The sequence below is a fragment of the Anomalospiza imberbis genome, chromosome 1 (genome assembly GCF_031753505.1).
Source record: "Anomalospiza imberbis isolate Cuckoo-Finch-1a 21T00152 chromosome 1, ASM3175350v1, whole genome shotgun sequence".
NCBI lineage: Eukaryota > Metazoa > Chordata > Aves > Passeriformes > Viduidae > Anomalospiza > Anomalospiza imberbis.
The window spans coordinates 126484150-126500093 of NC_089681.1; the positions used below are offsets into that span (position 1 = coordinate 126484150).

At 36.9% G+C, this 15944-nt stretch overlaps 1 protein-coding gene across 3 annotated transcripts in view; it reads left to right on the forward strand.

Moving 5' to 3' along the window:
• ICA1 (islet cell autoantigen 1) overlaps positions 1-15944 on the forward strand; it is a 53414-nt gene that overhangs the window by 13769 nt on the left and 23701 nt on the right. For all 3 annotated transcript variants that reach the window (XM_068210276.1, XM_068210284.1, XM_068210293.1), the window contains exon 6: positions 15776-15901. In XM_068210276.1, coding sequence (XP_068066377.1) covers positions 15776-15901 — 126 coding nt within the window. The remainder of the gene's footprint in view (positions 1-15775; positions 15902-15944) is intronic.

The window sequence follows — 15944 nt, forward strand, 5'->3', positions numbered from 1 at the left end:
GTCTTTTGGTTTTCCAACAGCAAAGTACACCAGCATCTTAAAGAAAAATATCTTTGGCCATGGCAGTCAAAATGGTGTAAATAAAAGACTCTAAGTTGTCATAGTTACAAGTAGCAGTATAATTGATAGATGTTTAGAGCCAGCTAGAGTAGTCCTTTTTGACCAGCCTTGGGTTTTAAAAATTAACAAAAACAATTCTGAAAAAAAGTTCTCAACACGAGTCATCTCTGTTTGATTTTAGGTGGTACTTTCCCATTAAATTCCAACTTCATCTGAAAAACTTTAATCACTTTTATCTTGGGGTGACAATAATATAGGCCCCTGCATGTGAGAGAGCACATGTTGGTGGTATTTGTTCTCTGGAGGTGTCAGAAAGATCTGAGTTGCTTCAGTAGACTGTATGCTGGATATGAGATATGTGGCACTGCAATGTGAAAAAAGAATGCTGGCTTTCTTAATACCCACTAGGAATCTGGGATAGTAAAGCCTATCACATTAACAGGTAGGATTTTTATCAGCCTGGGTTCAAAATCCTCCTTAAAAAAAAAAAAAAAAAAAAAAAAAAAAACCTGTACCTATTCCATTTGGGTGATTTGAATTGCTGCTGCTGCTTTTACTGGAAGAATAGGTGAACTTCCAGGAGATGCCATAATACTCTCTGCAAGGTAGCTGTGTCTCCTCTAAAATTAGTAAGATGGTGTCAAACTGCACTCTGAGATCCACATCTTAGTGCAGCAATGTGATAGCAGAGATAGAGATACCAGCCTGCTCTTACGATATGATGATAATCAACACCTACACATCTCTTCTTGTGACATGCCTGTGCCATCAAGAGTGGTCTGGTTTCATTCTGGTAGGGAATAGCAGTGAGAGTATGGGTTTTGAAGTCAGGTTTTTAAATATGAAAGTATGTGGTGTTGGAAATGCTAAATTTAGTGATTTACCGAGAAATTAGGGTAGCGAAAGACAAAGCACATAAAAAAGTGCTTTTCAATCAAAATTGTAGTTGTTGCTTTGTAATTGTTGCATCTCCTTCTAAAAGCAGATGGAGTTCCAGTGCTGAGCATGTCTTCTTTGAGGAGTTTCTGCTATAATGCTCTTTCCAGCTTCTCCAATATCGTATTTAGTAACATTAATCGGAGAAACCAAAACATTACAAGATATCTCCCATACAAAATGCCCAAGCGTTTTAAGGCAGTTAGGAAAGATGTACCTGTTTTGAAAACATAACCTTAAGGAGAAATGTTCTTCACAGTAAAAGCATTTTATAGTCTTACAACTTTAAATTACCATTTCAAGTACCATTTGTAAGACTCAGAGTACATAATGATACAAAATCAATTATTTTCTGAAGCCATTTCATGTATATTAAATATCACTGATGATTGTTACGGAGTTAAAAGCAAAGTAACAATGTGTGATGGAGATGCCCTTTTAAAAGCATAATAAGAGTATGCCACTCAAATATAGAAACAGACTTCTTGGAACAGATTACATCATCTTTAGAGGTATTGCTTGTAGAATATGGTTGCTTCCAGAGGCTAATATTTACCCTTGAGAAATGATTCATCATCTGTTCAGTTATTTTTATGAAATAAGATTTTGAGGTGAGACTCTGAAAAATGGTGTTGAAGTAAAATGAAATTAGTCTGCTAATTAGTCTGCTAGATTACAGATGTAGTATAGTTTTTTAACAACTTTGTTTCATGTAACCTTGCTGAAATCAAAATAGGTAGATTTGCGTTATTTGTACATTTTCAGGCTTATATTTATGTTGAGAGAAGGTAGGCAGACACATCAGACATATACTAAAATTTTCTGATCCTCTGAATAACAGAATATAGAATGTTTCAACAGAGTACAATAAATATTCTAAAAAAAATCAGTGATTTAAGTCAATAATCTTAACTTTTGTGTAATAATTGGTTTTGGTCCCAGTATTACAAAGACTCTCTCAAACATGGTGTGATAAAAATTAAGCTCCAGCAATTTTCTCATGTCTAATAATTATAGGAATGTGTAAATATTAAATTTAATATTTTATTTTTAAAAAATGGCTCTGAACATTATTATTCTGAAATATTATTCTGAAAATGGGAAAGAAAATTTGATTGCCTTGACAATTTCTATTGGTCACATGAAAACTCAAACCCTGCAAGATGGTCTGTATGGGCAAAGCCTGCTACCCATGTGGATAATTTTGTGAATTCAGAACCTAAATGAAGTGTAAAAAATGTTACCAGAGTAGTCTCTGAAAAGAGAAATGAGATTTGGAAAATTCCCTTAGCCTTAATAATCTGAAAAGGCTAGGAGGATAGTTAAAGAAATATTTTTTAAAAATAAATGAAATACAGATGTGACTGAACTGAGAGAATTCTGCAGAAGTGAAGAATAAACAGGAAGGGGAATACAGCTGTTGGGGAAAACCTTGTTTACACAAGAGAACCAAGTTTTTCTATAGTCGCCACTGCCCAGGAATTCTTCTTATACTTTCCTAAAATGCTTGGGCACATGCATAATGTAGTCCATCTGCTTTTACTTCATAAGGCCTTAGCTGTTCAGTTGTATGTTGCATAGAATCTGAATGATTAAAAAGATGCTGTGTTTGATTTTTCTCCTTCACATAATGAAACTAAATTAGATAGGATTTAAAAAAGCCAACAAACAAAAAGGTACTGTTCTAACCAAAAAAACGGCAAACATACCACCATCTCTGACTCAGGGTTCTGCCTGAACCCTGCTTAGATTTCAAATGTTGTTTCATCTGTAATAGCACACTGTGAAGTCTGAAGAGCACCACAAAAAGATTTGTGTTTTTTTATAAATTTGTACTCTTTCAGAGTTTGTGTCTTGACAAAATATAATTAAATTGTTTTGGTGGAAACAAGCCATGCTTATTGATATATTAAATGCCAACCATGAATAGCAGTAATAATGCATGGGATTATTTACAACGGACTTTGTGTTACAAATGAATCGTGATTATTTATGGGTGCCATTTTATATTCTGTGCTGAAAGGTTAAATAGAAAATGAAACACAAAACCTTGACTTACAGGATTTCTGCATTAGCACTGTAAACAGGGTGACTTTACACTCAGGACAGTGAGAGCTTCTGGGGACTGAATATTAAAGGAACTTGGTAATCATGTTGATGTTGTTAAAGGTATCTTTCTTAAAATGTTGGTGTCACATCTAGTCAGGATCTGCAACATGTGTCAGTGCCATTCCCTGGCACTTTGTACATCTCTTCATTGCACTGCCCTTTGCAATGGCTAAGGAGATCATACAGGCCAGCTCAGTGTTTTACAGTGAGCTTTCAATGGGCATATTGTTACTGCACTTGAATTTGAGCTTTTCAAGTCCCTTTACCTAATTCCAGCGTATTCACTCCTCCTATCTGCCTGCTCAGAGAAGACCCAAATTCAAGTAACAGTCCTGCTCAGTTCTTGAAGAATTTAATTTGTATGCAAAGAAATTAAAAATATAAATTATATTTTTCCCTATGAGAACACTGTACCTGAAGGAGTCAAGAAGACCTCCAAATTATCTGCATTATCTGAGATAAAGTGAACTGTATAATTACTAGAGGAATACAGTCATAGTAGACATGTTAGTTTCATGCTATATTGCAATATTCTTTACATCACCTCTGGTCTTCAGTGTTCAGAAGCAGTTATTACATGTCTCAGTTTCCTGCAGGGTCTGACTGTTTAATTGCTCTCCACTTGCCAGCATTCCCCCCTGTACCATGTGTGGCAACCATCCTTTGCTCTCAGGTTGTCTAATATGATTAACACAAGTCAGTTATGACAAGCTCAGCAATTCTCAGTACTTTTAACACTTAGTCCAGATTATGCCTGCTTTAGAGCTGTATGTGATCTTTCAAACCTGAAAGACTGTATAATTTCTTCATTTTTTGCCATTTATCTTGGTTGGCCTGCTTCTTACTACAAATCTTTGCAATAATTTTTAGCAACTCATAGACCTGGATCATACCAAAAAAACATGACTCTTTGTTTTCAGGCTATACATAGTTATTTGCATCTATGCAAAGAACTGTTGGCTTTTTTATCAACTTCCTTAGAGTAATTTCAGGAAAGGAGAGTTCAGTAGTTTTCAGGACCATATTCTTTCCTAAAGAGGATGTTTGTCCATGCATGAAAATATGTACCTGTTTGTAAATTGGGAGGGTGTGTTAGAGTACTTTGTGGTGGTAATGACTCATGTCTGCAGAGTAACAGATGTGTGTTCCCTACTGGAACGGCATTTGGGGCTCATAATGTAAAAGTCTATCCCCAAACTCTGAAATAATGCTGTTTAGATGAATGTCATTCTGTATTCAATTTAAGAGTCTGCTGATCATTAATATTTTCTTTGTATGTCCTTACTTTGAGGTCCCTGTCAGTGTCAACAAGTGTTTTTTGGTCTTTTTTTCCTTTCAGCCTGGTAAACCATACATTCTGGGTTGGACCAGAACTGAAACTTGTTACCATCAGAAAGCTGAAGCATGTATTTAGAAGGCTTCTTAAAGTAGAAGAAAAGCAGACGTTTTAAGAAGGCTAGAAGTTACATATTTATTGCCTTCCTTTCATTTAAATTGTCATTTAATGTTTGTTCCCTTTTTAAAATAATTTGCACGTTGATCTAAGCTGTAAAAATTAATACAATGGCTGTGAGGAAGCCATCCATATTAATAGTTTCAGGAGCATGATGTGGTCTCTGCACACTGATAATCTAAGAGTAGCCAGGAGGTACAAGCTCTGAGAGGTGGAGCTGCTTTCATACACAGTTTATGCCTGTAATGACCCTGTGTGAATGAGCTGGTAGGAGGGGCTGTGTGCACTCCAGCTCTCAGCTGTCACATATTTCACTGCATTAAAACTCCTTCCTTTGATACAGTTTGAAATTAAATATACTGACCACAAGTAGCTTGTCTTTATACTGCATAAAATAGGAGGAGAGGCCATGCAGCCAGCGGTAATGTTAGCTGGGATGCTGCTGCTGGCTGTATTCCTTTATTTCCCCATGAACCTTTCATGGGAACACAAGCTACAGCTTTTTGGATCAAAGCTGCTGAGGCCAGGTTCTCTCCTGCATGGAGGATAGAACCACATTAATTTGGAGTTGATCTATTTCTGCACAGGCAGAAGATAGAGAAGTTGCTTGGCAACATGTAAGGAGTGTGGGGCTGTGTATTTGAAGAGTAAGGGAAGATTTTTCAAAAGGCAAAGACATATATGACCTGTTTTCTGAGGAAAATGTATGGCTGTGCAGAGGTGCTGCTTTTCTGAAAGGTGATGCCTAAATGAAGCTGACCTGGTGCAGAACTCTGTGTAAACACTCACTGTGTTTTGAGCATAGCATTTATCTATTTAGTTTAAAAATGTATTTTCCCAAACTTAAATTCAAGTCAGCCACTCCTAATTTGAAATAAGTCTTGTGTAAACACACTTAATATCTGTTTAATTCAAAATTTTTGTTAAAACAGATTAGCTAACCTGCAGAAAAGTAGCATATTTCCATTTCTTGGGCTGTGAGCTCAAAAGCTCTTGAATGTTTTAAAATGGGGTAACTCAGGAATGGTTATTTGCTTTGCCTGAATTTTTATGTTGTGATGTGATGGTAATTTTTATAATGACTCTGAGTGCGGTTCTGAAAAACTGTTGTTGCTTTCATCTTCTTAAATTTAACAGACTTTCCTTCATTTTACAGTAAATACTGGTTGGAATTACAGAAGTGGTCCGCATCATGTGTTTGAGAGTCAGTTGCATGCTGTATTTGATAGAATTTTTTTTTAAGCTGATGTATTTTCTGTGAATATTTCTTTGTATATTTTGTTGTAATTGTTTCATTTTAAGTGATTGGATTCATATTCTGGGTCTGCACTCTGTGTTCTGTTTATGAAAGCTGTTGTAAGGCTTTAAGATAAAGACTTTGTGTTTGGCTGGATGAACTTGCTGGACTGTGGATGTAATTTTGATCCGGGCTGTGTACAGCTGCTGGATCAGTGGAAAGGATTCTGTAGAGGCGTTGCTCTCCCCAGATGACACACTGTGTCTGCCTCTACTTGGCCATGCTAGAGGGGCGAAAATCAGGAAGGAGGAGGAAAATACCACCTTAATTCCTGGTAATTCCTTAGGAAAAAACTTCAGAGGTTTTCTGTTGCTGTTGGGCTGTACCTTTCAACCTGTGGTGTTTGGGTTTTTTTTCCTATGAAGGGACTAAATTACTTTTTAATAATGGAGGAGGAAGTATATGTCTGTTGCTTTAGGGCAGCAGTTCAGAATGTTGTTATTTAGTTCAGAGCATTGTATTGCTTGCCACAAATAGTTTTCATGTCTCAGAAATTTAATTTGGATGTAACAAAACTTCGCTGCTGCTGTGAGATGTTTGGATCCATGTCTTTGCATTACTATTATAGTGAGAGTAGGGAAGAAAATAAGCCAAATTTGCATCAAAAAAGGTTAAAGTAGGCAAGGAAAAAACACATTCTCACGAGACATCTAAAATTAGAGTATCTTGTTGGTTGAATAGCAGAGCAACTTTTTTCATATAAATTTAGAGAACGTGTAGTTGATGGGTCTGTTCTGATTAAATGCCTAATCCAAAAGCAGGGCTCTTTCAATAATATTTATTTTTAGCAAACTACCCTCTAAAAAATAGAGGGAAAAAATTAGTTAGATATGCATTTCCCACCGGTTTCATGTAGACAATAGCACTGTTTAGTATTCTAGCCCCCACCTAAATACTATGAGTAACCATTTCACTTGGCAGTCAACCCTCTGGAAAGAAGAGAGGAGATTTGTGGTGGATGCTGAAAGATAAGCTAGGCCTGTTCAGGTAAATCCTGTAGGTTTTTAAAATTGATTTCCAAAATTCAAACCTCAGGTCTTAATGTATATGTAGACTTTTTGCATGGGAATACAAATTTTTTTGAAAGTTCTGATCTTCTCTCCATACTGCAGTTGTAATTGTAGAAATGTTGGAGCACCTCAAAATTGCTCCCAACCCTTCTCCTGGTGAATCTGTGTGAATGTAAAGCTTACATTCTGTCATACAGTTATAATCTGTGAAGCATTTCCATGTGATTTCTGTTACTAAAGCATGTTTGGGCATAGGCAGTGCTTGAATGCACTCTGGCACCTCCAACAGTTACAAAATTATGTAACTCGTGATTTTAAATTTTTGTAGTAGAAAATCTGCAGTTACACAGGTGTTATGTTGGACAAGCTAATTTGAAGTATCTTAGACCACAGAACAGAGAGTTATTCTGGCCTAAGAGGATGCTGTGCTGATCTGAATCCAGCAGAGCAAACTCACAAACTCCCCTTAACCTGTGAATGTGCCTCAGGGTTACTTTATTCTTCAGACAAAAATCTGCTGTCTGTGCATCGTCTTCACTGGTGTCCAATGGTAGCAACTAGGGAGCTGCACAGAGCAAATACACAGAGGTGTTTTCTTTTAGTGCTGTGATCAATGGAGACATCACAGGACATAGGGTTTGTTTTGCTGTAGAATTATCCAGTTGCTTTTGAACCAAGATAAATTCTGGCCATCCCCAATGCATGGCTGTGATCAAAGACCTGCCCTGCAGACATAGATGTTATGTAAAGATCACCTCACTTCATTTTGTGTTCAGTTGGCTGATTCAGTATAATGCCCTCTGGTTCCTGTGTTGGCTGAAGTCTCATCTTTTTCAAGTTTTGTATCTGTGGTATGATGGCCTTCCATCATACTCCTCACTATTTTTTTTTCTGGCCTCACAAACCCTCATCTATCATTCTTTTTGCAGAAAATAATTTACATATTTGGTCAGATATTTTGTTGTTGCCTGCCTTTTTTTCCCCATTGCTAAGCCTGAACTGATCTGTGTTTGCAGATCCAACTTGGCTTTCAGTTGAAATGCAGAGTGAAAAGTCATGTCCCTGTATAATACTTATGGAATCACATGCATAATGTGTGAGGAGGTTCTCATTTTTCCCCATCCTTAAAGAGACACAAGAGAGTTGAAAAAGGTACATCATAAAACGGCAGGAATAAACACAAGGCTGGGAAGAAGGTGAGGCAGTAGGAAAAATAGAGAGAAAAGAGTAAGATAAGTGTCTATATGTTTGCATAAATGAGAGAAGGAGTGCTATTTAATTTCTGGGATAGCCATCACTGAATATATCAGAAGATGGTACAACCAACCTTTGTGTTTTGGAGGGGAAAAAAGGAAGAATATTCAAGCCGGCCATAACTTATATCCTCACAGTGTTCAGAGAATTGCTCACATCTGCTTTCACTGGTTGTGAAGTAAGCACTTCTGGCCATGGTTTACTCATTACTGCCAGGCTGGAGTTGCATGGTGTGTGAGCCAACAGGCTGAAGGCAGTAAAACATTTACAGGCCAAATACTGAAAAACTGAAGAGGGAGATGTGGCATAAATGTGACACAAAGACCAAATTTCATATACTCCTGAAAAAAAAAAAAAATCCACAGAGATCCTGCTGTATACCCATGGCCTGGCCCTTTGGTAGATATTTGTATCTTTTAGAAAAAATCCTTTGTTGGGATTTAAAAATAATAGTAGTTAATTCAGTGTACCTAATAACATATTTTCCTACCATAGGTTTTTCTATTGCTGTTAAAGTAGAAATTGCACCAAAGCTCATTAAACACATTGCTCCTTAACATGGCATTCTCCTTGACCCAGACCATAGACATGAATTTCAAACAGGAAGGAAAACACATGCCTCTGACCCAAAGTAATGAGAGGATAATAACAGAGCTAAAAATTAGGGCAAAGTTACATAGGCAGGAGAAAATAAAAACATGAGGCTCTATGGTCACAGAAGAGAATAGAGAATGGTAGTTGTACTTCATCTGTGATATATTTGTATCCTGAATACAATGGCCTCATCTTCAGTGGCTGGAGATACAAGCAACAAAATGTTTGAAGTGCTAGATTAAAAGAGGTCTTTTGCGTATTTAATCACAATTTCATCTCTTTTGTATATTTAATTATTTTCTCCCAGCAGCAAACTGCTAATTGCAGCTCTATAACTACACTTGAAAGCTTTTTGCAAGAAGTTTTTGTGACGATCTTAAGTAAAGATGTAGCTTAGCTGTAAGCCAGTGGTGTCTCTTGGTGCAGTTTGAGCAAGCAGAGATCACAGTCCACATCTCTGGATTTAAAACCTGGAGAGGAGAATATCAAAAAGTGTAAAATGTAATACAGGGACTAGGGGAATCTACTTAAGATGAGGTGTTTCTAAGTCAATCTGTCTCATTTAACAAAGACAAGATGAAAATTGGTTAGACTGTGATACATAAGCTGCTGAGACTCTTCAGTCTTTTCATCAGGAGTTTATCAAGAATCATGGCTTGGAAGCTTATACTGGCTCAATTAAAAGGGTAAGTAAGGCACGCATTCAAATACTTATGGTTATTATTAGCAATAAAGGAAATAATTTTCTGGATGTCATTTAGGTTAGGATTTATCAAACATAACTTCAGCCATGTGCTCTGTAGATGTCTTCAATTAAATTGATCAATGAGAGTTCCCTTTATAGTCCAGTAGAGAGAAACAGGGTAATATGAAGTGAATTCTAGTGTCAGTTGTTTGTGTTTGCTCGATCTCCATCCACTAACACAGGCACGAGCTAACAAGGTAGATGTCAAGGCCTGAGCTAGGCACACCAAACATACTTTCATGGGTGGAAGGCGTGCCTGAGGGTAAGCGTAAGAGTCGTGTTTTGTGATGTTCTTCTGCTAATTTGTACTGCTTTTAATCTCTCTGATGAAATACACAGCAACTGTCCAGCAGGGGTTTTCTAGAAGACCTGTGGAGCTTCCCAAAGCTGGCTTAGGTATGAGTGAACGAGGGGATAGGTGTGTGCACAGGGACAAATTCTGGTAAAAACTGAGCCAAAATAGTGATGACAATTTTGATGAGTCATAATGGCTCTCCTCAGGAGCTGCCATAGACCATGTCCTAATATGACATTTGAAAAATCACAAAATTGGAGAAAATATGATACACTTTTTGGTGCTTCTTGGAGTTTAAAATTTTGGCATCCACAGATAGGAAATTTTTCTAATAAATGCTTTTAACATACTGAAAACAAAGGAAATTAAGTAAATTGTAGCAGGTTTGAGTGACAAAGTTTACATGAAAGCTGCTGGGTTTGAGGAATAACATTTTGCTTATAATGTGACTTTTTTACTATTTTTTTTTGTTTAGGCTTCTTCATTGTAGCATAAGGAGAGCAAAATATATGTTTAAGTCATGAAGATTTGATGGTTCTGACTAGAATCAAAAATGTCAGTATTAAATGAAAAAAACCTTTCAATCAACTTATACTGACTTTATGGTCATTCTGTTTGTAGACAGTTGACATTTCATATTGAGTTTTCTGGCAGAGAAATATGATCTGGTCCCAGTAAATACAGAGAAATGCAGCTACTGTTATACTAATCCATGTTAAGATGCATTTGTCTATATTCTGTTATGCAGCAATATAGCATTGCTTCTGCCTTTTTTCTTTTTTTGTCTTAATTTTCCTTTGTGTACTTTAGCACTTTTTTCTGTTGCTTACACTGAGTTCCAGGACTGTTGTGAACAAGTAAACCTAAAATCTCTGAGTAATTATGGCCTCTAATATTCTAGTAGGTATTTGCAGTTATTTCAGTTGCCATTCATTTCATTGGATTATGTTGGATATCACTGTGTTTTAGTGCAACACTTTAATTGTTTCTCACCGTGAATGTTTCAGCCATTAGAAAAATGGTCTTTGGTGGCTTAAAAGATTTTGTGTTGTCTTCTGTCTTGGGGTATACTTGCCTTGTTCAAGTCTGCATATAATGGGAGATTTCTACCCCTTCAGGACATCGGAAAGTTGTATTGTCTTCCTTTCCAGAATCTTTCTCTTGCAGTGCACCTGACCTAATACATCTTTAATTCAGCTTTCACTTACTTGCTGTCTTTCCACATGAGTTTGCCAATGTATTTAAGGTTCCTTAAAACGCAAATATAAGTGCTTTTTCAAAGCTGACATGCCTCTTGTTCTTTTGTGGCAGAAAGGCAGACTTTTCGTAGAACCATAGAGTGGTTTGGATGGGAGGGACCTTAAAAACCATCTAGTTCCAACTCCTTTGTCATGGGCAGGGACCCGATCCATAGAAGATGTTTGATTGGTTTCCAGAGTGAGACGGGTAGACATGCAGTGGTAATTAGGTCCTTTCTATGAGTTGCAACATGACTGCAAATTTACTTAATCGAGCTAATAGAGTGAGTTGCATAGGGCTTTTGCACAAGCGTAGACAATCATCATTAAGTCCAGAATAGCAAATTTAAGAAACATATTATTGGAACTTGGTCTGCACTAAAATTATCTTAATTCAAATGTGAAGAATAGTTTTGTTTCTTGAACAAATGTGATGTACATCTGCTCAGCTTCAGACTTAAAGATATCATTTAGATCTGTTTATACTGTCCAAGTAGTTTCCCCTTTTAGCTAGATGTGGCTCACTTAAATTTCGTCTCCTAAAATTAATTTATACCAGTGTTTCTCATCAGACCATAAATAAAGATTTTAATAACCAGGGTTGAAGCAGACGAACAGAAGTATGCCCACTCTTCTTTAACCAGTGTTTTTATGTGTTAATCTTAAAAAATGATGGAGCAGAGATTAATGAATGCAATAAATATTATGCCAACCCAAGGGAACAGTTGAATCAAAGTATAGTCTGCAAAATGTAGAATATACCAAAGCACATGGAAATCAGGTTTCATGCTGTGCAAGGCATTGGTAGTTCATACCTTGCCTGTGGAAAAGTTTAGTTACAGGCATTATTTTGTATAAAACATTACCTTTTCTGCTCTCTGACTGCGCATCATCAATCTTGAATTTAAAAAAAAGGGAAAAATAAACCAGTAAGTAGTTAGTTACACTCATGTGAAATTGTAATGGGTGCTCCTTATCAAAACACCACTCAAACTATGAAATTATTAGAGTTTGTGGGAACTGAGAATCTAGTTCCTTATGTTTTCTTGGCCATATGCAGAAATGCTGTAAGTTGTGCTCTGTGGTAAATACTTGGTCCTCGAACTACAGTGTGATTTCATTTTCATGTAGTCTTTACAATGGTCAGGTATGCCAGAAGGTGCTGTACTTACTTAATGCAAAGATTTGCGCTGATTCCATCTGCTGGTAGAGTTTACCGAGAGCCCTGAACACGAAATTTTGCTATATGCCAGGCGTTTTTCCTCCTCAATTTACTTATCCCCTCCTTCCAGCCTATACACACACTGTGCATGCTTTTCAGATTGAGTAAGTGAGAGGTTGGGTGACAAATTAGACTAAAAGCATCTGTTTCTCCTTCTATGCTGGAAATGCTGAGACAAAAATATACTGTATGTAAAGTGAGTTAGTACATTTATCCAACATAATTTTGGAGATGATGCTTCACTAGCTGAATTGTCCCTGAAATTAGGCTACTACTGAAAATACATTTTGCATTTTATAGGAGACTGAAAGAAAGTAGTAACACAGATGTACTGTAGACAGCATAGAGACTCCTTGAAAGTACATGGCCAATCTGTATTTTAGTAACTCAACATTTTGAATAGAGTTTTTTTAATGGGTCTGAGGATTTTTTTTTATGTTAGCATGCTTGAAGATTAGAATTTTTCTTTTTGAATAAAGATTTTCACCATACTTGCTGGAAAGCAGCTCTGTGGAGAAGGACCTGGGGATACTGGCAGATAAAGAGCTGTCCATGAGCCAGCAATGCCCTTGTGACCAAGAAGGCCAATGGTATGCTGGTGTTCACTAGGAAAAGCATTGACAACAGGTCGAGAGAGATGATCCTGCCACTCTACTCTGCACTAGTGAGGCCACACCTGGATTGCTGTCTCCAGTTCCAGGCTCCTCAGTGAAAAAGAGACATGGAGCTCCTGAACTGGGTCCAGTGGAGGGTGACAAAGATGATTTAGGGACTGTAGCATCTCTTATGAGGAAAGGCTGAGGGAGCTGGGCCTGTTCAGACTCTGGAAGAGGTGACTGAGAAAGGACCTAGTCAGTGTCTCTAGGTATCTGAAGGGAGGGTGCCAGAAGGATGGACCAGGTTCTTCTCAGCGATGCCAAGCAACAGGACAAAAGGGACTGGGCAGAAACTGATGCACAAGAAATTCCACCTGAACATGAGGACAAACAACTTCATTGTGCAGGTGGCCATGCACTGGAACAGGTTGCCCAGAGAAGCAGTGAAATCTCTGTCACTGGGGACATTCAAGAACTGTCTGGACACAATCCTGTTCTGTGTGCTCTGGGATGGCCCTGCTTGAGCAGGGAGGTTGAACCAGAGGATCTACTGTGGTCCCTTCCAACCTGATCCATTTTGGGATAGTGTTTAGGAAACTGTGCTAGCAAATATTTGCCCTTACAATCAAGCATTATGAAATCTGACTTTTGAGCCCCCAGGATTTAGGACTGTAGCATTTCAGTCCTTTGAAATGATTTCAGGTTTGTCTGGCATCTTATACTTTTTCAAGCTGTTAATTGAATAAGATACTGCTTTCCAAATTTATGTTTTCTTGTGTGCTCTTTATGAATATTGTACTTAGGTGTTTGCATTGGGAAATTAAAGGCAGGTTGCTCCAGGTTGCTGCTTAGAAAAAGAAAAAGAGTAATAATTTTTTTATGTCAAGAGTACTGTAAGATTTTCTTGTATTATATAAATCTCACATCTAGCACCTATCGTTTCAGATGCTTAGAAGCTTATTTATCATAAAATGTTCAGGTTGTGTTTGGATCGAGGCAGTTCTCCTAGGGTCAGTAAAATCCTGACAGTTTTCAGATTAGGATTTTCAAGAAATTTTGTATGTCCAGCATTAATAAATTTAAATCTATGAATAAAAATTTGCAGTACTGAGACCACAATGAGGTTCTGTTTCTTATGTCTTAGAGAGTAATTGCAGAGAAAGGAGAAGAAGATTAGTATGTATTATATCAGCTTTCCCCTGAGTAGAGAACCAAAGGTTCATTCTGGTAACTTGTGTGGTATTAAGTAGATTATGCTTTGTGAGCACTGAGGTTTAATACCTAATTCCTGAAGTAATCTTAAAAGATGTCTAATAATAATAATTTCAATTGAAAATGCATTTATTGGCGCACATAAAAAGCAAAAGGTCATGCTGATATAGTGTGTGGTGTTCTTTCTTAGTTGTCCTGCACTGCTGCTGAAAAGAGGCAAATACTTCTCCTCAATAAACTTTCAATATATCAAAAAATGTAAAAGCATGCTTAGTTTAATAGTTTTCATAATATCACATCTTTCCTGGTTGGCAAGAGAAATGTGTAGCATTTGGTAACACAGCATTAAGTATGTTGAATCATCTGTATGAGCATGATAAATATAAGGGTTTGTATTCCACATTGTGTTGTGGATCACCTCTTTCTCTTTATGAATGCTTTAGTTTTTAAAAGAGACACTAATTGCATGTTCAGTTAAGATAAATGCCGACCTTGTTCTTTGCTAAATGTCCCTGAAGAATGTATGCAGGAAGACTGAAATTCAAAGTATATAGGTGCTTTTGTTTTATGGATTTTTTTCTCCTTTCATAAGGAGTTGGAATAGGAATTCATAATTCCATTTAGTAGTACTTCTTTTTTTAAAAATTGTGGCTCACCATCACTGGCAGAATATTTATAGTCCCCAGAATTCACATTCTTTGCTTACTTGGACTTTCAGTCTACAAAGCCACAGCTGTTCTTACTGTGCTTTCACCAGTGTTGTGATATACCGAGTAAGAAAGGGATTCTGTTCTCAGCTGCACCATTGTAAAATATAGTTATATATGTGACACATTTCTATTTACATCAGTTGAATTTCTCTGGATTTTCATGGCTGTAACTGAGATTAGTTTTTTCAAAGCCCTACAACATCTCGTACTTAAATCCCTACCCATTGCAGCAATTCTTTTTGGCAAAAGATGTGTGTAAGCCCATTGGATTTCAGTTCAAAGTTCATTTTTGCACAGGTGCATGATTTTCTTCACAACTCTCCTTTTCACACTGAAGTTGTAACTGTGCTCTCAGGCACTTGCAGCTAAAGCAAATAAAGGATCTGAGGACTTTACACAGGACAAATGTGATAGAAAAAATAATTTGAAAAACTAAAACCCCTTGAAACTGAAATTGTTAGGTCCTAGGAAAAGGGGACTTGATATTTTTCTGATAGCAGTAAACAGAAAAGGCACTCCCATTTTACAAGGAGAATTTTAATGAGTGTAATTTTTCTAGTGATCCAAAGATACTGAACTGCTGTATGGTTGCACACAAACTTTAAACTTTATCAGAATAATTTGTCTCTTGCTATAGGTACATAGAAATGTCTCTGACTGTGCACGTGTATATTATGTCATAAATTTTTAGCTTGAAATTTGTTGGTTGGACTTTGAATTTGTCTTTCTTGAAAGAAATGCCAATATGAGTATCTTTTCCAGTTGTTCTCAGTGTATGTTTTATACTAATATCCATCATACAAAACAAGGGTTAGAAAACAAAAATTCTTCACTGGATATATCACAAAAAGCAACAACAGAGAAGATAGTAAGAGTATCATTTATCAGCCAGTTTATCTGGGATTTTCAGTGGGATTGATGAAAATAAAACTGTAATTGGGTCTGTTCAGTTGTCTGGTTTCCCTAGAGGTTGTATTAGTTTGCTCTTTCCTTAAAAATAGAGAAAAAAAATCACTACATAAACAATTGTCCCTTTGTGTGAAGGTTCAAGCACAAGTGCGACATGCAAAACTCAGCTTTGACAAACTGAAGACTGATGTCTGTCAAAAAGTGGATCTTCTGGGAGCCAGCAGATGCAACCTCCTTTCTCATGTGTTAACAACATATCAGGTATCCAAGGAAAATGTTGACCTCTGAAAGAATGTTTTCCTGT